Below are 27466 nucleotides of genomic sequence, written 5' to 3' on the forward strand. Positions count from 1 at the left end.
CTCTGGACCGGGCTAAACCCCTTGCCTTTAGGGGTTTGTGTGGGCATATATGTCATATGGTGTACTGAGCCAATTCTCTTGAATACGATTTTGCCTTCTCTGAGGTACAAAGTGCAGAAGGGTATACAATACAGTATAATTTTTGATGTTATTTTTCTTTGTATACGAAACTATGGATTCATCTTGACATCTTTTATGTTCTTGCAAGTTAGTGTATAAATCAAGCTGACATTCATGCTCAACTATCCTAATAAACTATATCTCACACGATTCCGTGCGGCCAAAGATGTTGTAGCGATTATCCGCAACGTTGTCGTATACAAAATCCCTTATGAACCTGCAAGTTTTTACATAGTGCAAATGAAAACAAAAGGTTAAATCACTGGATAAATGGATCGGCTTTCACTGGGAATTCAGAAACTAGAATAAGAGAAAAAGAAAAATATAAATTGGAACAAGAAAAGAATGGGGCTTACAATGGCACAAACTGCAGAAACAGTGCAAGCTGAGGAAAAGGCAAATTGAGGTATTCCATGATCTTCAGTACTGCTTCTGACTTGATATATGATCTAGCAAGACATAATTTTACTGTCAGAGGTAGTCTTTCTTTTGCACATATGCAACACAGATACATTAATGTGCCGCCATTACGTCTGATGGACAAATTGTGCATTTACACCATGAATAGTCTGTAAATTCTTGTCTGCTCTAATATAAACTAGTGAATAATAAAGGTAGCATTAATGGTAATGAGAATGGCGGTGCATTAGTTAGTTAGTTAGTTACCTATCCTTTTCAACAAGAACAACACTAGAAATATCGTCCGGTGCTCTTTTGGACCTCTGCAGCAACTTCTTACCAGATTCACTTTGAAGTGGTTCAAACCTCATTCTCCTAATAAAAGAAAACAATAATTGGGATCATTACGAACAAAAAGACAAGCGAAAAATAAAATTCCATGTTTAGGAGTATATATAACTAACCTTTGACACCTCCATTACATAAGTTGCACACTCCTGAGAACACAAATATTGAAAATGTATCAGTAGACATCTAAAATTTCAACTAGCTAAGAATATATCGTAAGCATGTTAGTACTGCATGTATTCTTTTTAATTGCACATACCATCAAACAACATAATTGGTCGAAGAAATTCGAAGTGGCCTTCACGCAATCCACAATTACTTCTTCTTCTTTGTCATCAGGTCGTGAGGTCGAAATTGTGGTTCATCAACACAATGGCAATCTGGAATTTGATTCCTTTTTTCTTTCTTAGCTTTCTTTTCTGATTAATAGCACATCTGTGTCGGGCCCTTACGCTGACCCGACCAGGCCAGATGGCCCCACTACCAGTTGGGCATGTCATTCTGGATGAAATGAATACTGGTTCCTAACAAGTCCAAAAGACTCCGTTTCAGAAAAACCTTCCCTTGTCGTGGGTCGTCGATCTTCCATGCATGCACCTCAAGTTTGACCAACCAAAACTGCCTTCATTCCATGAGGTGTACGTACGTACGTAGCAAGAGTCGAACAGGTTCATGAAAAAAATGTATGATTGAAGTAAGAGTGATGAGTTTGAGTATGCACTCAGCACACCCTTCGTTAGAAGACTTACACGAAAGATAAAATGCATATATTTGGTTTGCTACTTTGCTTGGTTGGTCATTCAATTAGTAAACCATAAGTAAGAAAGTTAAGTAAAGGAAAATGTGTGATTAAGAAACTAGCTAATAGCAGGTGTTGATTAGTAGAGGATGGTGATGACTTCAATTATTAATTAAGTAAACCACACTGCAGACTAATGAAACACGCAAGAAATGTTGGTTTCTCATTATCATCACGGACACAAACTTCCATTCAACAAGTAAGCAGCATACAACAAACAACCTCAAGCTGCTGCTGCTAGTTGGGAGTTTAAGACTCTTCTTTGATTGACTTGATTTAGGGCCGTTTGGTTGCCAACCTTTTTGTGCTTTCTTGACAAATTTCATATTTTTTGTAATATTTTTTAAATGAAAAGAGAAAAAAACAGCTGGGTTTTGCTCAACCTAATAATAAGAATTTGTTTGCTTAAAATATAAATAAAATAACAGAAATTTAATTGCGTAGATGATGGCTAGATGTAACTAGGTACTGCATCCAACAACTAATATCTAACTCTCTTTAATAAAAGTTCTTCCCATGGAAAGAAAGACTAGTTACTATGTAACTTAGGCGTGTACAATGATTTCGTCATAATATGTCAAATATAAATCACATCGATCTGATATGACTATTATCTTCATCACGCGGCTCGCAAATCAAGTCAAGTTGAGTATACAACTAACATGCATGCCCACGTCTAACTATTTGCACCGGCTCATTAAAACTTCATGATGTCGCCACTATCACTCCATGCTCCATAAAATTAAGTCACGACTCCCTCCCATCTCATAATAAATAGAGTCATGCACATGTATCTTTTATTTTTGGGGAACTTTGAACTTTAAATCACAATGATAAAAAAGAGCCGACATCGTAAGATCAAAAAGCAACGTTGCGTCTAGATTGACCAATTTAGGATTATGGCGTAAAAGTATTTTATTCATTTTTTCGGTTGGAACAGTTCTGGAACAATTTTAATTCTACGTAGTAAAAATAAGATTATTACTAACCAAATGAAAACAACGAATGTCTAATTTTGGTTACTGGTTAAATCGATCACGACGCCTTTATATTTCATAACTAAAGTTATACTACTATACAAAAGGAAAATCTGATATTTCTCTGGTCAGAACTTCATTTTTGTTTTGGAGCAATTTTTAACATGTGTGATGAAAATATCATTGAACTGTGATCCTTGAACCTCGAACGTAAGCTTTGAAATGCCATCATGCACATAGTTACATGATGTTTCAAGTCTGATTTTATGCACACTCTATTAACAATGTCCATGTAATATCCTGATCTCATCTTTTGAAATGATTTTACCAGTGTTGGAAAAGATGGATACGAATAACTGAAACGCAAAATGTGAGATCGTCTAGGGAATTAGATCTTAATGTGGTTCTTCAACTCTAGAGACATATATGTTACTGTTAATGACATTATCTAGTAGAAGTAACATCGCTTGACTAAACAAATGAAAGTAACAAATATCTAATTGTGGTTCTGGTTAAATCGATCATACACCTTTATGTCTCATAAATAAAGTTATAATACTACACAAAAGGAAAATTTGGTATTTGGCTAGTCAGAACTTCTTTTTTTTGTTTTGGAGCAATTTATAACAAACCGTCATTGACCTGTGAGCCTCGAACCTCGAATGTAAGCTGTGAAATGCCATCACATAATCGCATGATTTTTAAGTCTGATTTCGTGCACACTCTATTAACAATGTCCATGTAATATCCTGATCTCATCTTTTAAAATGATTTTACTAGTGTTGTAAAAAGATGGATAAAAATAATTAAAACGCTAAGCGTGAGATCGATTAGGGAATTGGATCTTAATGTGGTTCTTCAGCTCTAGTGGCATATATGTTGCTGTCAATGACATTATCCATTTATTTTGAGTATATGAACCCAACGAATCCCTTAGAGATTCTTTTGGGCTAGTCAATATGTTTTATATCATATATTTGCTCAGTGGTGGAACTAGACATTTGGAATAGCCCGTGCTTGAGCATTTTATTAGCATTGGCTTAAGCCAAAAAATGTACAGACACGCTACTTCCCAATAAAAAATAGGCTTAGAAAATATGTACTCTGGCTTCTTTGGGGGTGGCTTCATCCAGGTGAAGTGTGGTTGTAGTTCCGCCCCTGCCCTTGCTAGTGTCCTGCTTCCTTTGTTGGGAATTTTAACTCTATATAAGGAACATCAGATACAAATGCAGGCTAAATATAGATGATGTTGATTTTAACAATGTTAGAAATTTTGATGTTGCTTTTGAGTTACATGATCAAGGTTTTTCGGTTCCGAGGTTTTCCTGGTCTAACATGCAAACTGATGCTCGTCTAATTATCGAAAGATTGGATAGGTGTTTGTTAAAACATAATGTTGAAGTGTTGTTCCCAAAAATTTGTGCTAATAATTTTACGTGAAAACTTTTCTGATTATTGTTATATTCGTACTGGTTTCAATTTTGATGGTGATTATTTGCTCGAATCATTCCACTTCATGGATGTGTAGATTGGAGATCCCACTTGTAGGGACGTTATAATAAATTCCTTTGTAGTTGGCTCTCCTGTTTATGAGCTAAGACTAAGTTATTAATACTAAGAAAAGCTTAGGGTAATTGGAATATATCTTCTTTTGGTAAAATATTAAATCCAATATATCTACAACAAGAACCGGCCTTTCTAATATCTATTCCACGGATCCTACTAATTGTTCTTCTACTCTAAACTTAAAAGCTAGATTGGCTTTCTTATAGTCCCTTGAGGAATCATATTGGAAGGATACTTCCGGAAAGGTATGGCTCTTGTAAGGATTGATATACTCCATATTTCCATAGAATCACTCTTTATTAGAGAAAAAAATGTTATTAGCTGGATTAAAAATAGAATTGGGGGCTAGTTTAAGCGAAATAAAGAGTATATGATTATCCTTTTTTGATTATTTTAAAAACATTTACTCCTAACACGGCCCTCAACTCTTTCAAGATTAAATTCTCAAAGATCTCCGCCTTAAATTCTCTTTAGCTGACAACAATATTCTCAACATCCCTCTCTCCCCTGAGGAGATAATGGATGATATTTCTCAAACGGGATGGAAAAGAACTTCGGCCCCTGATGGTTTCACATGCTTTTTTTTACTAGAAGCGTTGAGATATTGTTGGTGATTTTGTTATTTGATATGGTACAAACCATTTATAGAACTGGTCACTTTTCCAATTTCTGAATCATACTAACATATTTGTTATTATTAAAGTCCTTATGTCTAAGTTAGTTTATATACCTATTGGCCTCTGCGGTTTTGCCAAGAAAATCCCTTTTAAATATTTAGGCAATAAACTGAATCCTTTGATGGACGGTTTGATCTCTCAAAACCAAAGTGCACTTGTTCCCAGAAGAGTATTTCTGGCAGTATAGCGAGGTAATGTTTAATGTTAATCACTACAAAGGGAAAGATAATTTTTAGATGCTATCAAACTTGATATGTCTAAAGCTTATGATCAACTTAAATGAATTTATTTTGAAAAAATAAATATCGGGAGCTTGGTCTTCGTGAACATTGGATTTCTATGATACTCCAATACTTGGGTACGGTGTCTTACATTGTCCTGGTCAATAGTGTCCTTACTGGTATAATAAAACCTAAAAAAGGTCTGAGACAACGCGACCCTTATCCCCATACCTCTACATTATTTGCTCTGAAGCTTTGTATAGCTTGTATAGGTAAATATAATAGAGTTGTTCTTGTTCAAGGTATTAAGATCTGCAAAAATGCCTCATCCATTACTCATTTGCTCTTTGATGATGATTGTTTGCTCCTCATCAAGGCTATTTCCCATGATTTTCAGAACATTAAGGATTATCTTCATAAATATTGCTCAACCTATGGACATGAAATCAACTTTGATAAGTCAGTGTTTTGCTCAGTAAGGAAATTCTTACCTATGTGATGAACAAATTATTTTCTATTCTGGACACCCATACCCTTGACTTAGGTGAGAAGTGCATGGTTATTTCCTTCCAGATATCCAGAATCAAACTCATATGAGCATTTTGCTATATGTTGATGCTAGCATTACTTCCTGGACCATAAACTCTTGTCTCATGCTGCAAGGACTTCTGTTGTCAAACATGTTGGCTAGACTATCCTTATTTACTAGATGGTTGTTTTTCGTATCCTCGAATCCCGTTGTAGAAACATGGATTCCCACTGATGCAAATTTTGATGGGGTGAAATTTTAGATCCCAAGGATAGGAAGTTGCATCTGGTATGATGGGATATGCTTTGGTCCTTTAAGTGTGAAGTAGGTATGAGCTTCAGGAAAGCTGAACTGAACAACCTTGCTATGCTTGCTAGGAACACCTGGAAGCTTTTGAAGATTCTTGATTCTCCCATAATATATATTCTCAAGGATAGAAATTTCCTAACATGATTTCTTAAATGCCAAGTGTCCCTCTACCTGCTCTCGGACCCGAAGAATTCTTTTTACCATTAAGGTACTTATAAACCTTTTATATCTTGGATTGTTGGTGATAGTCAGTTTATTGATCCTTGTTTTGATAACTGGATTCTCACCTTTGGATTGCTAAACTAAACCCTGCAGTTACCCAAAATCTTAACTGAAAAGTCTTTTTCTTTATTAATCATGATATTAGATCCTGGAATTCGACTAGTCTAAATATCCACTTTGATAATGTTTTTGTTGAGAAGACTGTCTCTATTTCCTTAAGCCAACTGTACACTCCTGATATGAGGAATTGAGAGCTTTCAAAGAATGAAAAATTTAGTTTTAAATCTGCTTATTTGGGTCTCAGAGGTCCTAGAAATTCCCCAAATAACAATCTTTAGAAGTACATTTGGAAAATTAAGGTATCTCATCGTATCCAACTTTTCTCTAGAAAGCTAGAAACGATATTCTTATTAGAACTGTTCTTCAGGTTAGAATGTCTATTTACAATGTTATTTTTCCTAGAAGTTTATTTTCGAATAAATCCGTTATGCATGCTTTGATTCTTTGCTAGCTCTGTATGGTACTCTTCTTCACTTTGCTTGCCTGCTTTTTATTACTATGCGTCATCTTTTCATGATTGGATATTTACTGGATTATTGATCCTGTCTCGGCTTTGTCCAATTTATCTAAGTGTTTCTTTATTTCTATTATGTGGTCTATTTGGAGTAGTAGGTATAATCTTATCTTTAGTTTGGAAAATGAAAACCAAGGTGTTGTTATTGCTAAAGCTAGCTTTGCTTATCTCCGGAATCACCATTTCTTCATCCCTCCTCCCCCAGACCCTAGTTGAATGTCATTTGTAGTTTTGTAAAATGGATGTCTTTGTTTCCTGGTTGGACCAAATGTAACACAGATGGACCACTTGATTTTATTACTTTGGCTAATGGTGCATGGTATATAATGAGAGATTCCTCCAACAAGACTTGTTTTTGGTGCTGCTTAATCTCCAGAAGAAGCAGAAACCCGACCAATATGGGTAATTTTGAAGACGGCAATGGAGTTACAACTCACTCATGTTAATATGAAAAGTGATGTCAAGAAACACATACCAATGGACATATGCTCTTTCTAAAGACATTTTTCTTTTAAGTTCGAGCCTTGTGACGTGCAATTTTTCTTTCGTTCCTAGAACTATTGCGCATGCACACCTTATCTAGTTGGACGGTAAATGCTATGTCAATTTTATGGTCTAAACCTACTATTGGGGAGGCTTTTGTCTACAGAATGAATTACAATTTCTTATTTTTTTTTTTTTTAACTTAATCAATAAAATATCAAATTAACAATATACAATTATAAATTTTTGTAATTACGAAAAATGAAGTTGTGAGCTACATGGGGCATATAGACTCCTCCTATAGTGGAGAAAGAAAACCCGTAATGTGAACGTAAATGCGAAGAGAAGAGAGAGATTAGGGGAGGGAGGAGGCTTTAAATTGGTGCAGTTGGATTGGTTGCCTAGTTGGCGAACTGCACTTAAAGAGAAAGAGAGAGAAGAAACAGAGAGAAAGGGAATTTAATCTCAAAGAAGAAAATTAATCATCCAATCCTCTCTCTCTCTCTGTCTCTCAAATGACTACTGCTGGTAGTGATCATCAGGCATCTGAGAACAGCAATTGTTGTGTGTGGAGAAGAAAGAAAGGAATCAGAAAGAAATCAAAATCATCATCATCATCTGAAGACTTGGTAATGGAGGAAATGAAAGCAGTCAGTCCATTGATGAATGGAATGAACAAGAAGGCGAAGAAGAATCATAATAATAGAAAGAGGAATAAATGTTTTGAGTTATTGGCTTATAAAGATTTACCAGATTATATGAAAGATAATGAGTATATTTTAGATCATTACAGAGCTAATTGGCCTATCAAAGTTGCTTTCTACAGTCTCTTCCGTTGGCACAATGAAACTCTTAACATCTGGACGTAATTATCATGATTAACTCCTCCTCCTCCTATCTATTTATTCATTTGATTCTTTCATTTCAATTATGGTGAATTTTGATCTGATTGATTTCGGTTTTGTTATTCTACAGGCATTTGATAGGATTCTTCGTGTTCGTAGGATTGACTGCAACAAATCTGATTGAAATTCCTGAAGTTGCTGATCTTATTGGAAAATTTACCAGGTTTTTCTCACTTTTCATTTTTCTCTATCATTCAAAATTAGGAGGAGGAAAGAAAGTTTAGCTTAATTGGGTGGAAATAAAAAATTAAGTTTTTCATTTTTTTACTTAAAATTCACTAGTCCTGTCATGTGAGGGATAGTGGTCTCACTGAATGTTTCCAAGAAAAACGGGGAGGGGGGACAGTTTGTATTTTGGTATATTATCTGTTTATTCCGAATCCTTTTGAAGAACATGAAAGTTAGACAATTCGTCATTTGTTTACGTGTTTTCAACCGTTCATTCTCGTGTTTAATCTGTATTCAGTCTGAGGATTGTTCGTTCAAAAATGATTAAGAGCCGGCGCTGAAAAGAATATACACATTTGCATGACTTGGTCTAAAATCCAAAACAAAATCATTGTAGAATCCAAAAATAAGGAAAATTCATTCATTATAGAATCCAAAGTAGTGCTTGGAGAATTGCTCACAAAAAAAATAACATATACTTTTGTTTCTTGCAAATGACAGTCCATAGATTCTTTTTCTGGTCGGCTACTAGAGAAATAGAGAGTGATTTGCAGATTTTTGTGACCTCTCAAGAAGATATAGAGATATTTCAGTGTCATTTTTGTAAAGAAAAATTTATTTGAAGATCGATAGTTCTGATTCTTTAAACAGCTAAACAAAGTCCTAAAACAACACGAAACGCGCTAAATCTGAGCTGATTTTTTAACTTAATATAAGAAAGTTGGTTTTAATAACAAAATACTGTTAGTCATGCGACGCATATTGATGCTTCTTCTGTTTAATAACATGCTTAATATGCTGTTTGCAGCTGGTCACTTCCAATGGCAACTCCAGGTGGAAATGCTTCTCATGATTCAAAAGATTTCTTTTATGTGAGTGCTTTTTCGTATCGAACTCTTTGGTTTTTTTCTTTCTTTTTTATTACGAAATACTGATATAAACAACTATTTCAGAGGACAACGGCATCGGTGGACTTGGGGCAAATGTCACCATCTCAACTGCCAGTGGCCCAATGGCCATTCTTCGTCTTCTTAGCTGGTTCGATGTTCTGTCTTCTCACAAGTAGTATTTGCCATCTCTTTTGTTGCCATTCACATCGTTTGAATCTTTTATTACTAAGACTGGACTACGTTGGCATCGCCGTTATGATAGTCACATCCTTCTTCCCGCCAATGTACTATATATTCCAATGTCAACCGCAATGGCAATGGATTTACCTTGGTGGGATTACAACCATGGGTGTTTTCACTATCATAAATTTATTAACCCCGGCATTCTCAACAAGTAAATACCGTGTTTACCGAGCTTTACTCTTCTGCGCAATGGGATTCTCCGGCATCATCCCAGCAATTCACGCCTTGATTTTGAACTGGAACGAACCAAGGCGCGTCGCAACAGTGACATACGAATCAATCATGGCTTTATCTTATGCTACCGGAACTTTGTTCTACGTTACAAGGATTCCTGAGAGATGGAAGCCAGGTTGGTTCGATTTAGCTGGCCATAGTCACCAAATATTCCATGTTTTTGTGATCATGGGCGCCTTATCTCATTACTATGCTGCACTTGTATTTATTGATTGGCGTCGTGTTGTCGGCTGTCCCACGACAAACTTGTGAACTGGTCTTAGTGTTATCAATTCGTAGATGGAATTATAATTTGTTAGGAATTATTTTGTTGGTGATTATATATATTTTTCTTAAATGAAAATTCTTTTTAGTACAATGTAATTGTTATTATTAGTGATGATGATTATAATGTTTACCAATTCCTTCTGCTTCTTCTGTTGAGCTCCAATCTAATTCAGTTTTTAGAACGTAAGGAGTAAGGGACCTCATGCAAGAAGATCTCTAGATCGTGCCTAGGTGATTAAAATGAATCAATAGTAAGCATAAAAATAAGCTAAGTAGCCTCATTGAAACATACATCAGAAAAAAATCACAATCTACACGCCAGGAGCCAAACAAGAGAAGCCCAAGTTGGCACCGAACGAACTAAAATGCTACTGCGTATAAATACTAGGCTCAAGAGTACTTTTCATTCACACATTTCCTCTACAAACATCAAAGTGTCACTGAACAAAGAAGAAAGACCAGCACAGTTTTGCGCTTCATGTAGCAGAGAAAAATCTGCATTTTATTACAAAAGCGAAAGGAAAATCACAATTATGACCTTCGATATCCTCCTATCAGGAGATACCATGTCGCGCTACAGTTTAAAGAAGTTGATGAGAACAGCTTTCAAACAAACTCAAACAGTCAACTGACTCAACTGTTTCTCACAAAAAGGAATTCTGTTCGAAGGAAGGAAAGAAGTGAAACACGAAAACTTATTATTTTATAAGGGAACTACCAAGAGATTCTTCGATGTGGTTCCCAGGTGTAGACTATCTGAAGCGTTGTGTATAGTAAGTTCATATGGTGATAAAACGCTTTTCTCGCAAGAGTTTCTTTATTTACATGATAAGCTGCAAGCAGGGGGATCTGCACTCTTCTAAGACTTTATAACACCAAGTTTTCTAAGTGCCAGCCTTATGTCGTTGCTGCTGAAACCTTCATCTGTATGCACAATGTTGGAGTTTTCATACGGGATAACATCTTCCAGTGGGTAACTCCTGATAGAGTGAAGACGAGTACGTGCGATTTTGCAAACTCCAGTCAATACTATAGTCTTATGAATCCCTCCAAGCATTCCTTCATAATCCGTGTCTCCACATTCTCCAGCAATAACGACCATATTGGACAATTCTATTCCCCATCGAATGTATAGATACCTAAAAACAGATAGTTCTTTTAAAACATTGAGCATTCGCTAATATGAATTTTGATTACGAAATTATGGTCGGAATGAAAATTAAATAGAAATGCAGAAGTACTCATGCATAATATAAGCCGAGTAATATTATAACACTGTGACAGCTTGCCAGTGCCGGTGCATTCAAGATAACGAGATGAGTAACGTTGATGTGTTTCGAGTACATACTGGAAAAGAAGTATGTAATGGAGGAAGTTAGATGAAACTTTGGCGGACAAACTAAGATGAAACACGACAAAAAGATTCAGAGAGGCTTGAAAAGGAGAAGCAGTTTTGAGCCACGAGAATTTGACAGTATCAGAAGATTGACTTCGAAAAAATGAACTGCAGTCATGTGTTATGGCACACACCAATACACAAGACATAAATCAGTGTTTCACGACATGACTTACCTGAGTCTCATTCTAGCTGGTTATTCAGGTAAGTGTTAAAACAACAGATGTGAGGTCATTTTACATGGGTGAAAGAAACAGGACTTGGGTTAAGGCTTTGGGTTCAAAGCATATCATTTGTGCACCTGCGCCAACTGAAAAGGTAGACCTACGAAAAGGACTGTGATGGATATGGCAAAGTAGGTGCCCGTCAAAACACTTCACTTTAAGGGATACTGTAAGGATATCTTCATAACAAATCAACACTCTAGCCTCCTAGTCCACTTACAAGAGATTCTGCATGCAGAACAGGCACCCAGTGCTGTTAACCCACTCTTAACGTGAGTGAGCTGACTATATCAATGCTGTGAGTAATAATAATTGACCTAACGTCAATATGGAAACTAGGAACGAAGTGCCCAACAGTAAAAGGTGCTTATGAAATCAAGTTCTGGGCAAAAGGTTGAGGGAGAAGGATGTTACAACTTGGAAGATCCATAGGGTACTTGACACACACCTTCCTCTAATATCCTTAAGTAATAAATATTAGTCAGCGAACACCAATATCTATAAATAAAATGTGCGACCGGGTGCTTGGAGCCCAGCATATTACTCACCAGCAAATGCAGGCAAAACCCTAGTCTAAACTAAAGTGAAACTACTTAAACCGACACCATGAGGCAAGAAACAGAACAGTCACTTAGATACTCGTAAAATGAGAAAGCTTTAACAAATGGGAGGAGTATCAGAAACTAATACAAGAGAAGGACGGTCAGAAATATAGTTACCTAAGACTTTGTGCTCGTGATGCCAGTACAGGAATGACATTGACCTTGGTCCCGTTCTGACAGTATACGACATGACAACGAAGAGCCTGGATTCTCATCAACTTCCGAAGCTCCTTAACAGGGGGAATCTGTGAAAGAAAAAAAACACATCAACATTTTAAAATCAATGAATGATTGTGCAGCCATTTATTTAAGGTGTCTTGAGAATTCACAGGTCCCTCAGAGGTTTCATGATCAATAGAAGAGAGCCTTACAAAACGGAAAAGAGGACCTACCAATGATGGGTTTTCCACTTTAAACGAATAGCAATAGGTGGTAGATCTCTGGGGATCTTCAAGAACAACTGGTTTATCTTTTTCTCCTTCCTTTTCAACAATAGAAGCTGCCCAACGAACTAAAGTCTTCCTCAAACCTTCTCCACCCCAACGGTATTCAATTTGCGAATGGTAATCTGAATCAACTTCAACAGGAAGCCCAGAGTGATTTTCTGAGTTTAAAGAAGGATAGTAGAGATCCCCACCGCTATTGCAGATGAAAGCATCAAAATCTGTGGCATTTATTCCTCCAGAGACCAACAAGGTGTGTATCTCGGATATGGTTAAGGCTGTTGAGAGGATGAACCCAATTGAACCTGAGGTTCTCTCCTTGCTTGCTGCCTCAAAAACATTCTTAATGGTTCCCATAATATCTGCATCATTATCATGATCGACGGCGATCACAAAGATATGCTTCCTCCTCCTCAACGCAGGGAATTTATTAGATGTGTTATTATGATCTGCTTTTTCAGTGGATCCAGCCTTTCGAGCATCTTGCATACCCTTTGACCATGCAAATACAGCATTCTGTATTTTCTTACTCTTACTGTTAGCAGAATTATCCACACTCTCTAAAGCATTATCAAGAGATCCACTCTCTTCCAATTTCTCTCCATCTAATGAAAGCCTCAGGTTTAATGATATGTCTTGGATATCCCTCAAAGAATCACCAGGTGAATCTGACTCTGAATTCTCAAATTCGTCAGTTCTTTGCCACTGTGGCTGCCTTGGTCTGCAACTGGCTATGCGAGATAGGTAAGTCTTGCAGTGCTCTGGCCACGAGAAGAGGTGGATTTTCTCCAGTCCATTCTGCCGGCATTTTGCCCAGCGTTGCTTATCAGCAACGAGCTTCAAGAGAGCATCGGCAATGGCAAGCTGATCATGTGGGTCAACAAGGATACCGTTGTCAAGAACCTGCAAATGAGCAATACAAAAAAAACTATATATTACTACGCCAAGCTAGAGTATCCAACCAAAATTTATAACACAAGTTCTTTTTAACTATTTGGCCCAATCTTGTTGACATTTGAACTGACTGTGGGAGCTTTCTCTACTATATGATATGGACTCATCATCATCATTAGCAGGATATACAGTTGTTTCAAAGATTACCAGAAAACTTGAAGTGATTGAGTTGACTTACCCGGTGTATATCAACTGGGCCACCATTATTTGTAGCTACAATAGGCAAACCATAAGCAGCAGCCTGCTTGTTTTGTAGAAATAGTAACGTCAGTTAAATATGTATTGTATAGCAGAAGAGTATTACAGGCAATAATAAACAAAGAATCACCTCTATGAGAGTTAGCCCAAAGGGTTCAATGTAAGCTGGATTAATGAAGACACCCTGCAAAATACAAGTTAGACTTAAGAAATTAATGACATGCTTCTACCAAGTACTTCATCGCAGGCAAGGAGAAACATCACAATTGCAGCTACACTGGACACATAATAGCTATGCACCAAATTCCAGAGAGAACCACATAATCAAAGTCAAAATATATGAGATCAATAGAGGCTACTTACAAAATTATCATTGTAAATGTTAGGAATCATTCATCAGAAAGGAACCAAATTGCAGAAACCAAGACTGTGACACAATGTACAACTTAATAGCACCTTTACTAGAGTCTTATCATAAAAAAAACTCCCATAAAAACCATTATACCTTTGTCTTTGCTGCAAGACGATAAATGTCAGGAACATCAGGTTGCTTGTGGTGTTTAGGATATGCAATATGACCATACAGATCGTACTTGTCAATTAGTTTAAGTATTGAGAGCATAACAGATGAATTTGTGCTTGACATTTCTTCGATGTCCTCACGGTTACCAAGTATTAACGTCTGCAAAAGCAGAAGATACAGGAGATTTATCAAAAGTTCAGAGAGAGGGAGAGAGAGAGAAAACTTCTTTTAGGAGACATACAAGGTTGGCAAGCTCCCTCAAAGGACGACATTCTCCAAATGCTTTGACCAATGTTGTGATGTTCTTTTTGGGGTCCGGCCTAGCTAACGCAAGGATCATAGGCTTGCGAGGATTGGTGAAAAACCGCATTATCTGCCAAAATGTAAGTGAAAAATTTTGGTCCACTTCCGATAGAAAATAAGTTACAAGTGTAATTGAAAATAACACCAACGAATATTGACGGCAGTTTGTTTTAGAGAAAGAATTAAACCTCGGACCATATAGGTGGGTCGGCAGAAGCGGGATTATCTTCATCTGCTTCTAATTCCCCATCAATATCACCATCATGTGGTACAATATGATTGAACTCCATCCCAGGAGGTATTACCTGCGTGTTTTAATGAAAAACTCAGTTCACAGGTCAAAAAAAGACGAACTCTTGTACCAAGCCAAAGACATGTAAAATTGTGCAAAGTTCGGATATGTAATTATTCCAAGAGGCAACTGGAAAGCAATGGGTTAAAGCTAAGTATCAATACTTACAAACATACGAGGCATGACCCTGCCATAACAGCTAACGTTGCGCTTAATCCTCGCTCGCAATTTGCGCTCAAGTATGACATCAAAGCCATCATACAAGCTCCACTGTTTTTCTACCTCTTGCCTGGTGCTAGTAATAACAATTTCTGAAGCATCAAGACAAAGCTCTTCAGCCTCTATCCTACGGTTTATTTTGTATGTCGCGTTTATTTCTTCTCTTGACAGGCGTCCTTGTTTCAGAGACTGTTCCAGCTTATCACGGCCAAGAGAGTGGCCCGTAAAAAGCATGGGTACATTTAAAGCACCAGAGAGAAGAGCAGCAGAGTCACCAGCATCTGCATAGTGCCCGTGTATGGCAATAGGCCAAACTGGATCCCCTCCACCAATCTGTTCCCCTAATACTTTGGACATTTGTATTATATGGTTAAGTGCACCGTCGACAAATTCTGGAATATGTGGCCATAGGAGTTCCTTAGGAATGTATTTATCTCTTGGACCAAACGGTATACGAACAATATATGCACCGCTACTCTCTCCCAACTCATGATCTTCTGAACCTCTAGGAGGAAGCATCTCTGCTGGTTCCCCATAAGTCCAGTCCACATCTGGGCCTGATACTTGTCTTGTAAGCAAATCAACCCGATACACACCGGGCATTGAGGCAAGTGCCCTTGCGAGTTCCACAACATATTTAACCTAGCATAATAAATAACATTTAGGTTCCTCAAAAGTACAGAAAACATCATAGAACTTGATAAAGATACATTTACATAAAACAAAAGTATGAGAAATAATTTACGAGGTACCTGACCACCGGTATCAGAATCACGACCAAGCTCCATATTCTCACCCCGTATGAGACCATGTAGACTGTAATATAATATTCAAATAGACTCTTAGAAGATCAGAGAATCAACATGAATGTCATAAGTATGTAGGACCCATATTTTAATATAACGGCAAGGAGAACTTTACAGAACAGATACTCGAACAAAAATTTAATTTGGTAGTTGTAGATGGATCTAAATGAAAGGATACCCTAGTTCCATTAAACAGAAAGAAATGTAGCAAACATTACACGGTGGGTACTGCAATACACACAATCAACAGCAGTATTTACCGGTTGTTTACCATATAAGCTCAGATGACATTTATATAAAACTCCATCAAACTTACACGAAATCGATGGATAGAGGAAAAAATATAAGCCAAACCTTATTAACACAATGTACAATTTTTTCTCCTTCTGTTGACTGGCCCACGCATCCATCACATCAACAGAGCTGATTCTGGGCATTCTGCCTCTATGGCTTTCACCATGAGCAGAAATGTCACTAACATGGTCTCCTCTTTCTCCTTCTGATAAATCTTCAGACATATCAGCAGTTGCCTCTCTTCGGCCTTTTTCACGTTCAAGATGCTTCCTAGCGCTACGGCGAGCTTCATCCCCCTCAATCTGTAGGAGAAAATAAATGCATAAATGCATACAGAATGAGCATTAACATTGAAGGCAGCATGAAAATGGGAAAGCACTGTTGCATATAAAAATACACCTGATTTTCTTTCTCATTTTGTTATATGACTTGAGAAATCACCTCCATCAAAATATATAAATCACCTCTCTTAAGTTTAAATAGCCCCAAAATCAAGAAAAACACACCAATTCTTCTGAAAAACCGTTTCATCAGTACACAGATAGTAACTGAAAACCTCATACCGATCACACTTTACAATACAAAAAAAAAAAAAAAATCAAATCCGCATACAAATAAGCACAAAAAAGCAAAACCGAAGACAGACAGTTATTTTGATCACAGACTTCTACACATGTGAGCACTTTTGAAAAATCAACAAAGCAATCATAAAATAATCATGCATTTCTTAGTATACCACAGTATCAAATCGCTCAGTCGAACCTCATAAACATAAAATTCTACATCATCGTCATACGAAATTGAAAAGAAAAAGACCTAAAAACAAACAAACCTGTTTCTTCTTACGAGCCAAATTCCAAATCCTCCAACACATATTTTCCAATCTCGTATTCCTCTCTTGAGGACTTCTCGTTGCCGCAGCCTAAACAACAATCACAAAATAAAATCATAAACATCATTTCTTGTATCTTATACAAAATCAGTTAAGAAAAATCCGAAATCAATCGGAGAAAGTGAGAGTAAAAAAAAGGAAATATCCATATATGTATATATACCTTGAGCCATGATTTATGAAGATCAGTCTCATCAAAACCAGTAATAACTTCTTCAACAAAATAAGTAGTAGGACTAAATCTTCCTCTTTCTCTAAGCAACAAAGATGATTTTGATTTTGCATCTGGTTTTTTCCCCTGTTGATCAATTGCCGGTTCTCCTACATCAAGAATTGCTTCTAAATAACTATTTATCCAATCATTTCCCGCCATTACCACTACCACCTACTATCTCACTCTCACAGATTCTTTCTCTTGTTTCACGCAATAGATAGATTTTAGATGACAGAGAGGAGGAATTCTAGAGTATTCTTCCGGACAACGAAAATCGTGGAGGAGAGAGATTTACAGACGGAGACGTATTTTCTCCGGAAAGGTCTTAAAAGGGATACTTTTATTAAAACTGTCAATAAAAAGGTCTATTTATGGATTGACTGTCGACTCTCTGGTGTGACAGCGCAGAGTCACAGACCCTGTGACTGGTTTTCTATTACAGTTTTATATTTGCTATTGGGCAATCTCCGAGACATCGACACGCAGCAACGGAAAATTGTATTACGAGTTTGTCCAATAACGTGCAACATTTTAATAACGAATTGTCGTTAAAAAATTAATCAGTTGAATGAAAATGCCAATAAGATTAATCTTGTGCACATCTAAGTGAGAAACTATACATCCCAATCAATCTGTTAATTTTGGTTGTTATGATAAGGGGGATTAGAAGGACTTATGGTGAATCTGAATGTGACCTTTTTGTCATTTACTTCTACCTAGCACTGCGGTGTATAAAATAAATGCCGATCACAGTTCAACCGTGAATCAATATCTCTACTGGAAGTGGAGCTACAAGTTGCACTTGAATGGAATTAAACCGGCAGCGGCATGCTATAGATACCGATTTACTGCAAAATGCTCGCATAAGTTGCTGGCCGGTCTACGCATGTATGTGTTTAGTAATTAAGCAACCTTTGGCCGGGGATGTGAAATTAAGATAACTTACCTTTGAGAGAGTGATGTGGAATTTTACGGATGGGATTATTGTCCCTGCTGGAGGAGAAATGTGCAGTGGTAAAAGAGTAATGCTACGTTGACCGGGAAAATCCACCACGGATTCTCCCACATCTCACAGAGAAGGGAAGCCCCGGGGACCCACAAGGAGAAAACAGGAGACCCCGAGTATTTGGTGTGAGACGTGGGAGAATCCACCGCGGATTCTCCCGATATACGTATCATTACTGATGGTAAAAGTTATTTAGTTAAGCTTCCACATATATGGGTCTTGGATAATGGTGAAACTCCCATGAGAGCTTTCCTTTTTCTCATTCGTTATTATATGTCAAAAGAATGTCAATGAGTATCTCACATTAATTGAGAATACTTCACAGTAATTGAGAATAATGCTAAGAAAGGAAATAAGATAATATCTAATCTATTACACCCCCTTAGTCGGAGCGGGAGAAGAGCAGACGCTCAGACTAGCACGAAAACGAGTAAATAGCTGTCGTGGAAGGCCCTTGGTAAAAATATCAGCATATTGATTTTCCGAGGGGATGTGTAGTACATGAATATCACCAATACGAACGCGATCACGAACAAAATGTATATCAATCTCCACATGTTTGGTGCGTTGATGTTGCACAGGATCACCAGACATATAGACGGCACTGACGTTATCACAATATACAATGGTGGCACGTCGTAGAGGTAGATGAAGCTCAAGAAGTAAGTTGCGAAGCCAAGTAGTCTCTGCAACAACATTGGCCACTCCCCGATATTAAGCTTCAGCACTTGAGCGAGAGACAGTTGCCTGACGCTTAGAAGACCAGGAAACTAGGTTGTCACCTAGAAAGATGCAGTATCCGGAAGTGGATCGACGGGAATCCGGACACCCAGCCCAATCAGCGTCAGAATAAGCAGTTAATCCAGTGAGTGTAGTAGCATACAAGAACAAGCCATGATCAAGTGTACCCTGAAGATAACGAAGGATCCGCTTAAGGGCCTGCATGTGAGGCTCCCAAGGGTCATGCATAAACAAACATACCTGCTGAACTGCATAAGAAATGTCCGGTCTAGTGAAGGTGAGGTACTGAAGAGCCCCAGCCAGGCTTCGGTATAAAGTAGGATCCTCGATCACATGACCGGATGTTGCACTTAGTTTCGAATTGGTATCAACTGGTGTGGCCACAGGATTACAGTTTGTCATAGATGCACGAGCAATGATGTCCTTCGCGTAAACTGACTGAGACAAGTAGAGGCCTGAAGATGAGCGGTTAACAGAAATACCCAAAAAATGATGCAGCGGGCCAAGATCAGTCATGGCAAACTCTCATTTCATCAATGTAATAAATTTTCCAAGAAGATGATCAGTATTTGCTGTCAAAATGATGTCATCAACATTTAAAAGTAAGTATGCCATCTCGTATCCGGATTGGTAGACGAAGATAGAGGGATCACATACACTACCCCGAAAACCACAATTGGTAATGAACTTGGCAAATCGCTGAAACCATGCACGAGGAGCCTTCTTTAGACCATAAAGTGAACGACGAAGTCGACATACATAATCAGGGTGTTCAGGATCAACAAACCCCGGAGGCTGATGCATATAAACTGTCTCAGTCAAATCCCCGTGGAGAAACGTATTCTTGACATCCAGTTGATGTATAGGACAAGAACGTGACGTGGCAATCGTAAGCACTGTACGAATAGTCGCTGGTTTGACAACCGGAGTAAACGTTTCAAAACAATCAACTCCAATTTGTTGGGACTTACCATTGGCAACTAGGCGTGCCTTGTGACGTTGCAAGGAACCGTCAGCATGAAGTTTGTGGCGAAAAAGCCACATAGAACGAATAACATGTGCATCTCGTGGCCGAGGAACAAGTTCCCAAGTATTAGTTTTCAACATGGCAATGTATTCATCTAGCATGGCTGCATTCCAGTTAGGGTCCCTAAGAGAATAAAGGTGGGAACGAGGCAACGAAGAGATCTTATATTTGGACTGAACATGAAGATTGAGTTTGTGATTGGGGCAAAAAATGCCTCGGGAGGCCCGAGTGACCGGACGAGAGGGAGGAGGGATGGGTGGAGCCGTAACAGTGGGAGGATGTACAAGAGTGAGAACTGGAGAAACTGAACTAGGGGAGGCAGATGGAATGGAGATTGTAGGCTGTTCATTTGAAGTAGTAGGAGCTGGACTAGTAGATGTGGTAGCGGAAGAAGTGGGAGCTGGACTAGTAGATGTGGTAGCGGAAGAAGTGGGAGGCACCGTAGGTCTGCGCCTGTGAGGATGAATATATGGAATAGGGGAACTGAGAACATCAGACGAAGGGGATGAGGGAGGTGCTGACGGATAGGCAAGGGTGTCAGCAAAAGAGTGGTGGATAGGTGAGGGAGAGGGTTCTGAGTCTGTATGACCGGTGGGAGTAGGTGTTGCGAAAGGGAAGACAGTTTCGTCAAAGGTTACATGACGAGATATAATGATTTTATGTGTGGTAAGAGGTCGAGACAACGATAAGCATGATGATTGACAGGAAAACCAAGAAAGACACATTTGGTAGAGCGAGGAGCAAGTTTGTGAGGTGTGGTGGAGGAAAGGTTAGGATAGCAAAGACATCCAAAAATACGAAGATGATCATATGTAGGTTATCGACCATAGAGAGCAAAGACAGGAGATCGAAAATGGAGAATTTTGGTAGGAAGAATGTTATGAAGATAGACGGCCATGTTAAGAGAGTCGGCCCAATATTTGGAGGGAATTGAGGCGTGAGACATAAGAGTACGAGTAATGTCGTTAACTCGACGAATCATATGCTCAGCCTTGCCATTCTGGGAGGAGGTTTGAGGACAAGAGAAACGGAAGACAAATTCATTTGTATGAGCAAAATTATGAAAAGAAGAGTTATCAAACTCACGACCTAAATCACATTGAAAACTTTTGATGTCACGCTCAAATTGAGTTTTAAAGAAAGAGTGAAATTCCAAGAATTTGGTGTAAACTTGAGATTTGAATTTTAAAGGATAAACCCATAGATAATTAGTGAAATCATCCAATAAAATAAGATAATATCGAAAACCTGTTTCAACATGTGATGGACAGGTCCATAAGTCACTATGAATAATATCAAAGGGAGCAAAAGTATTGGAATTGGACTCAAAAAATGGTAATCTAACATGTTTGCTAACTTGACAAGAATGACACAGTTGAGAACATGAATATTTATTACACGAAATAAAACTTTTGGTGCGTAAGACATCTAATATAGCTTTTCCAGGATGACCAAGCCGGTTATGCCAAACATCTGGCGAACAAACAGCAAGAGAGATAGGTTGAGGCAAGAGAGGAGTAGGAGGAGATACGATGGACTTGGTGATATGATAGAGCTCTCCAGAACTGTCACATCGTAGAATAGTCTTCTTCGAAATCATATCCTTCACAGAGAAACCAGATGGGTCAACCTCAACAGACACATGATTATCAGTAGTAAACTTGCGGACATACACTAAGTTTTTGATAATGTTAGGGACAACAAGGGTATCTTTTAGATGAAGAAGACGAGAAGGAAGATGTATGAACTTGGTACCACTAGCCGTAACTGGTATACTACTGCCATTGCCAACTAGAATAGAGCGAACATTGCTAGAGTTGAAAACGTTATGCAGCGTACCTGGATTTGAAGTAAGATGTGAGGTAGCGCCGGTGTCCATATAGAAATCTTCATCAGGAGGTTGAAGACTCATGGAGCTATATGCCTCTGCAATATCATCCGGTTGGAGAACTTCAGTGGCCGGAGTGAAGTAAGCTTGGCCACGACCTAATCCAGGTGACCGTGCGCGTTGCGAGCGTTGTTGGTGTTGTTGTGGAGGGCGTGGTTGCCAAGCAGGGGCTGTAGGGTACGGGCAGCGAGGCACATACCAGTAGGGAGACCAGTGAGGATGGTAGTTGGGCTGACGGGAGTAGCCTGGAGTCTGTTGGGCCGTGTGATGCATGCTGGGAGTTGGCAGGAGAGGTGGTTGGGCCGCTGGGCTTTGGGCCCAGTTAACATTACCGCTGGAGGGTGGTCGTGGACCACGTTTGATGTTGCTGGGACGATGTTGTCGCTGATTTTGGCGCTGCACAGGGGAGGCAGCAGCAGCCAGTGCCGTCGTTGTAGGATTTAGGGTTTGTTGAGAACGCCTTATCTCTTCCGTTCTCAATTGAGATCTGGCAGAATCAAAACTAGGCATGGACTGTTGAATGAAAGATGCAACAGTGTTGTATTCCTCTGGAAGGCCATTGACAAGTTGAATAACCAAACGCTTGTCATTCATTGGGAAGTCGAGATCACTTAATCGGTCGGAGAACGATTTAAGTTTATCACAGTAATCATCAACACCATTACAGTCAGTAAATTTAAGGTTAACAAACTTACTTTCAAGGGTTGCTGCGCGGCTGCCTTTGTTGTCTTGAAAGAGCTTCTTGAGGTGATCCCAGATTTCTTTAGCATTTTTGCCTGATTTGAGAACAGTGAGCATCAAATCTTTGGCCATGGTAGAGAACATCCACTGGCGACAGAGTGCATCTAGCTGTTTTACGGTAGCGGCATCAAGATCTGTTGGAGTTGCTGAGCCGTCAATGAGAAAAACTAGATTATGAGCTTGGGGATGGAGTTCGAAAAGGAAAACCCATGAAGAATATTCATCCTGTTTGATGTCCAGGAAAATGGGTATAAGAGTTTTGATGTTGGTGACAGCAAAGGCTGGATGTAACTTTTTTATTTCACCGGCCATTCGATTTATTTACTTTTTTATGTAAGAGAAGAGAGGGATTGATGGATCGGTTTTAGGATGATATCATCTTCGATAATGGTGAAACTCCCATTAAAATTTTCCTTTTTCTCATTCGTTATTATATGTCAAAAGAACGTCAACGAGTATCTCACAATAATCGAGAATACTTCACAGAATAATGATAAGAAAGGAAATAAGATAATATCTAATCTATTAATGGGGATTGGGGGAGTAGTTGCTGTCAGTGTGTCGGCACTCGGCACCTAACCTAGAAAAATATCTTATGATGTCGATCCACGGAGATTACACATGGGATGATGAAAGAGTGTGGGTGCGGGGACAAAAGAAAGAAAGGGATTATTCTTTAAAGATGCTTACCACTTTCAATCATTTTTGCTGCCACCTTGCAGTGCATGTCTCAAATGTTATCCTTTGTTTACTCTTTTCTTCTGAATCTTTGATACATGAGAGGTTGAAGTTGTGATTCTCACAAACCGTGCAGGCAAATACATTTTGTTTTGTGTATTTGACTTGAATAGTATTTGCTTTGAAGTTGTTTTCTTTCGAGGAAAAAGGTTAAAATCGTAACTTCATTTTTTTTAAAAATGATAGAAGCAAAACTATTTTTCTTATAAAAAGTCGTTTTAAAATTTTACAACCATTCACGAGGCTCTGTGAAAACACCCATATAATATGGAGATATTACACTAATATTAATTTAATATAGGTTTTAGTTTTCATCAAAAGTTAAGAGTAAAATAGTAAAATAAAAAAAGAGATGGATATTTATAAAACTCATATCATTTTCTTAATCTAAGAGATTCGGTTTCTTCACCTATATAACTTGTACGGAGAAAAAATTAATAAAAATATGTTGAAATCTACAGATAACAGATACTCCCTCCGTTTCTAAAAAATACGTTTGTTTAGTTTTCACAAAAATTAAGAAAATTAATCATTAGAGCCACTTTTTCATGTTTTTTTCCTAATCTATCCTTTGGTCCCCACTCATCTCTTGTTAGAGAAAGAGGAGAGAGAAGTGGTCCCTTTTTTATATTATGAGAAAAAATGGAGAGAATGAAGCGGTCCCTCTATGAGTATAATAGTAAAATCATAATATTTGACTTTCCACATATGGAAATAAACATATTTTTTTTGACATATCCAAAAAAGTAAACCTGCCTATTTTTTAAAAACGGAGGGAGTATTTTTCTAGTTTCTAGTTTATGAAATTATCTACTATATATAAGAACTTTCTAGTGTGTAACTAGATCCATGAATGGTGTTCTTCGAAATCAATTCTCGGATATACACCAAAGATGAACAACACTCATTACTTCATTGATTATGACACTTTCATTTTTAAGAATCTTACTTGTCATTGTCCTTGTGTTTCTATTTCACTCACCACATATACATCAGCAAATCGCAGAAAAGAGCAAATGCCATATTATTCGACTTATATTTCCTCCTCTTCAAAAATTTTAAGCATGAAGATCTGTTGTTATTGAATTCCCCATACCCATTTCACATTATATCCACCTATAAAGTAATTCCATACCTTAAAAGAGTAGATGCAATGTAATAACAAGTGATTGACAGACTCCTTCTCTATATTGCATAAGCAACATGTGGTGTTAGATATAACAGACTCTCTTCTTGGTAGGTTTTTTGTGGTAGGAATGGCAGTTTTGTGCAGCAGATCACATCAAAAATTGAATTTTGGGAATAACAAATTTTATCCAGATGCATATATGGGATAACAGCAAAGAAATAACATTTTTGTGAGATACTAATGATAAGCACGTAAATACTATATTTTATAACTATATTTATGTGAGTTAGGGCTTAATATTTTTATTAATAACACTATTTTAGTATTTTTGCAGAAAGTACAAATAAATATGTTCATCCCGAAAGAAAACGCCTGAATGGAGAACTATACGGCGTTTGCGGTTCAAAACACCAATCCCACCTTATGTCTCGAGAACAAGACAGTGAAACAAATGAATTCAAGCTTGTCAACTCCACTGATGATAGAGATATGAGACATGCGTTATCTTCTAAAGGCCATGCACGTGAGTCATCTGAATCTACAGAGAAGTGAGAACGTGTCCAACTCTCACACCACTCATCTCCTAACATAATAATTAAAGAAAGCAAATGGTTCACCACTAGAAGACAATTCTTGGTGTATGCCGATGGAGTTCATACTTCCTTCTCAATTCAGCAACGTAGGTAGTGGTGATTATTAGCAACAAGGACAAGATTTGGAGAGGTCTCATATGGGCAAATATTGGGTTTTTAATGGCATTTGATTGGGAAATAAACACAACAGCAAGAGGTCGAAGCCATGTGTGTGCTGGCTGTTTCCAAGGTGTTGAACGATGCTGTTACCATTGCATGCATGGCTGCCGTATGGGTGATTGCTTAGTTGGTTGAGACTTTTATCAATTGGCAGTGTTGTGATCAGTGGATGAAGGCTCGAGAAGAACAAATAATCGGTGCAGATGTCGAGCAATGTGGCTGTTGTTGCGAACGGAGAAGATGATGTTGTTGTTCAGGTTACATGGTAGTCGTTCAAACTGTTGGTGGTAGTGGTGTCCGTATATACATGAATGGTCGTTGCGATGGGTGATATCCCACAGTGGCGTTTATTGGCAGCAATACTTGAAGACTTCAAACGAATGGGTGACTGCGAAGACGAGTTTATGAAGGTGTAGAAGAACTCCAGATGATTGCAATGGTCGATGGATCAAAGGTCTTATCGGCTGGTGCCGTAGCTGAGTTGAAGCTGCTGTGATCTGTGGGTGACGACAACTACAGACGAATAAGCTCTAGTTGGTGGTTGTCGATGGTCAGATGGACCCGAATCTGGTGTTCAAACAAGTAGAGTTCAGTGATGAGACAAGAAGCTGGTGCTGGTGATGGACTGCACGGTTTTGGAGGTTAATCTGGGAATTCGAAGACAAGGCTTTCCTTGGTTAAGCCGTGTGCAATCAGTGGTGGTGTTGGTGAATGGTGGGTGCAGTGTATTGTTATTTCTCCAGACGTAACTGAAGATGGACCAGAGAGAAGCAGTTGGGGAACTGGATTTCGTGCCGGAATAGAGATGGCAGTGACCGGACTTGACATGGAAATAGATCGATTAAACAAGAAGATGGGTTTTATGTTCTTAAATCGGTGATCGGTTGGCTGGTTCATATGGGGCTTTGTCGACTGAAATTGAGTTCAGTTAGGCGTTAAATGAGTTGGTTGTAAGCAAGTCCGTGCAGGCAGCAGAGAAGGTGAATTTTCGATGGTGTTTGCAGTCAGTTGTGGCTGTACAGATCATAGACGAGATCGATTCAATAGAGGGGTAGAGATCATTAAGCCTTGGACAGAGTTTTGGGGAGTTTCTGTACTTGTTTCAAGCCGGAAGACCATCTGACTTGTTGTTGCTGCTTCCGTTAATTGCGTGGATGAACGGACAGGATTATGAGCTTGTTGCGATTTGAATTGAATAAGGAAATGGTAGAATAACAGTGAGAAGCAGTGGCGGTGATCAGAGACGAATTCTAAGTAATGTTGTAGCTGGTATCTGAATTGAGCAATTGGTTGAATTGAGTTACAGCTGACGAGATGCCTGCGAGTGGAGATGAAGACGCAGGAGAAGACGGAGAGTTTGGGAGAGGCGCAGAGCAACAACAGAAGAAAAAAAATCGCACCAGAGAACCATCATTTCTGCTGCTGCTGAAGAACACGAAGAACAAATACCACCAGAGGCAGTTGTTCATGCTACAGTGACAACGACAGTCATACGAGGGTCGCAGAGATACAACAACAACAAAAGTTCAATTTTATCGTTCTTTGTAACTGTGTTTTGCAACAATTATAAACATTGCAAACACCCGATTTTCATTATTTTTTCTCTCCATTTCATCTTTGTAAACAAATTTTGAGCATGAATCAATATTTTGAGCAAGTTTACACAATGATGAGCTAAACCTATCCTCTGGGGAGACGGAGGAACTATTTCGCCAATGAAATGTGGTAATCTCTATTTTATTTAATTTATGCAATAATTATATGATTATTTGCCTTGATAAATAAATAGATAAAATGGTTTTTGTTAAACAATTGTTATTTCAATTGATGGAGCATGCTAGCCTAGAGTTTTGATGTCCCATACTTTCGATTTACAATTGTTATTTCTAAAAAATCAACTTTTGCAATATTAAGAATCAATTTGAATGAAGGATTTGCATAATTATACTTAGAGAATATAAATCACTTTGATATTGGTAATTAGTGGAATCCATAGCCCCAGTCTTCTCCATATTTTTCATATCACTTTTATTTAAGTTTCCTATATTTTTTATTTAAGATTAAGTCTAAAATCTGCTTTCACAAGTCTTGAACGAATCTTATTACTACAACAACATTGAAAACACATCAATTTTTGGCGCCGCTGCCGGGGA

At 38.2% G+C, this 27466-nt stretch overlaps 4 protein-coding genes across 4 annotated transcripts; 1 reads left to right on the plus strand and 3 right to left on the minus strand.

Moving 5' to 3' along the window:
* Nucleotides 1-99: 99 nt before the first annotated feature.
* On the minus strand, nucleotides 100-3402 carry LOC113359301 (DCC family protein At1g52590, chloroplastic-like). Its single transcript, XM_026602959.1, has 6 exons — nucleotides 3276-3402; nucleotides 1127-1165; nucleotides 985-1016; nucleotides 787-902; nucleotides 477-569; nucleotides 100-337 (listed from the first exon to the last, which is right to left on the minus strand). The coding sequence occupies exons 1-6, from the start codon at nucleotides 3400-3402 to the stop codon at nucleotides 256-258; spliced, it is 489 nt and encodes a 162-aa protein (XP_026458744.1). The 3' UTR covers nucleotides 100-255.
* Nucleotides 3403-7594: 4192 nt separating this feature from the next.
* On the plus strand, nucleotides 7595-10022 carry LOC113355867 (heptahelical transmembrane protein 1-like). Its single transcript, XM_026598839.1, has 4 exons — nucleotides 7595-8089; nucleotides 8200-8292; nucleotides 9106-9169; nucleotides 9251-10022. Exons 1-4 carry the CDS (start codon nucleotides 7740-7742, stop codon nucleotides 9914-9916), a joined length of 1173 nt encoding a protein of 390 aa, XP_026454624.1. The 5' UTR covers nucleotides 7595-7739; the 3' UTR covers nucleotides 9917-10022.
* Nucleotides 10023-10313: 291 nt separating this feature from the next.
* LOC113355868 (probable sucrose-phosphate synthase 1) lies at nucleotides 10314-17627 on the minus strand. The gene is made up of 13 exons (XM_026598840.1): nucleotides 17241-17627; nucleotides 17018-17107; nucleotides 16246-16487; nucleotides 15838-15901; nucleotides 15035-15727; nucleotides 14763-14879; nucleotides 14513-14644; nucleotides 14254-14430; nucleotides 13879-13932; nucleotides 13729-13791; nucleotides 12546-13499; nucleotides 12271-12398; nucleotides 10314-11070 (listed from the first exon to the last, which is right to left on the minus strand). Exons 1-13 carry the CDS (start codon nucleotides 17448-17450, stop codon nucleotides 10791-10793), a joined length of 3204 nt encoding a protein of 1067 aa, XP_026454625.1. The 5' UTR covers nucleotides 17451-17627; the 3' UTR covers nucleotides 10314-10790.
* A 1384-nt stretch (nucleotides 17628-19011) lies between these two features.
* Nucleotides 19012-19554, minus strand: LOC113359302 (uncharacterized mitochondrial protein AtMg00810-like). The gene has a single exon (XM_026602960.1). It carries the CDS (start codon nucleotides 19552-19554, stop codon nucleotides 19012-19014), a length of 543 nt encoding a protein of 180 aa, XP_026458745.1.
* Between the last annotated feature and the right edge of the window lie 7912 nt (nucleotides 19555-27466).

The sequence above is a fragment of the Papaver somniferum genome, chromosome 3, assembly GCF_003573695.1.
Source record: "Papaver somniferum cultivar HN1 chromosome 3, ASM357369v1, whole genome shotgun sequence".
Taxonomy (NCBI): Eukaryota; Viridiplantae; Streptophyta; class Magnoliopsida; order Ranunculales; family Papaveraceae; genus Papaver; species Papaver somniferum.

What these genes read in the sequence shown, in the direction of transcription:
- LOC113359301 (XM_026602959.1), bottom strand. Translation starts at nt 3,402, where the DNA reads ATGAGATCAGGATATTACATGGACATTGTTAATAGAGTGTGCACGAAA. An exon ending in AGGCTCACAGGTCAATGACG is followed by an intron (nt 1,166 to 3,275) that starts GTTTGTTATAAA and finishes GATTGCGTGAAG; the next exon opens with GCCACTTCGAATTTCTTCGA. An exon ending in TTTCTGCAGTTTGTGCCATT is followed by an intron (nt 338 to 476) that starts GTAAGCCCCATT and finishes AAAAACTTGCAG; the next exon opens with GTTCATAAGGGATTTTGTAT.
- LOC113355867 (XM_026598839.1), top strand. Translation starts at nt 7,740, where the DNA reads ATGACTACTGCTGGTAGTGATCATCAGGCATCTGAGAACAGCAATTGT. An exon ending in CTTATTGGAAAATTTACCAG is followed by an intron (nt 8,293 to 9,105) that starts GTTTTTCTCACT and finishes TGCTGTTTGCAG; the next exon opens with CTGGTCACTTCCAATGGCAA. An exon ending in ATTCAAAAGATTTCTTTTAT is followed by an intron (nt 9,170 to 9,250) that starts GTGAGTGCTTTT and finishes CAACTATTTCAG; the next exon opens with AGGACAACGGCATCGGTGGA.
- LOC113355868 (XM_026598840.1), bottom strand. Translation starts at nt 17,450, where the DNA reads ATGGCGGGAAATGATTGGATAAATAGTTATTTAGAAGCAATTCTTGAT. An exon ending in ACCCACCTATATGGTCCGAG is followed by an intron (nt 14,645 to 14,762) that starts GTTTAATTCTTT and finishes ACATTTTGGCAG; the next exon opens with ATAATGCGGTTTTTCACCAA. An exon ending in GTCTTGCAGCAAAGACAAAG is followed by an intron (nt 13,933 to 14,253) that starts GTATAATGGTTT and finishes TGTATTTTGCAG; the next exon opens with GGTGTCTTCATTAATCCAGC.
- LOC113359302 (XM_026602960.1), bottom strand. Translation starts at nt 19,554, where the DNA reads ATGACTGATCTTGGCCCGCTGCATCATTTTTTGGGTATTTCTGTTAAC.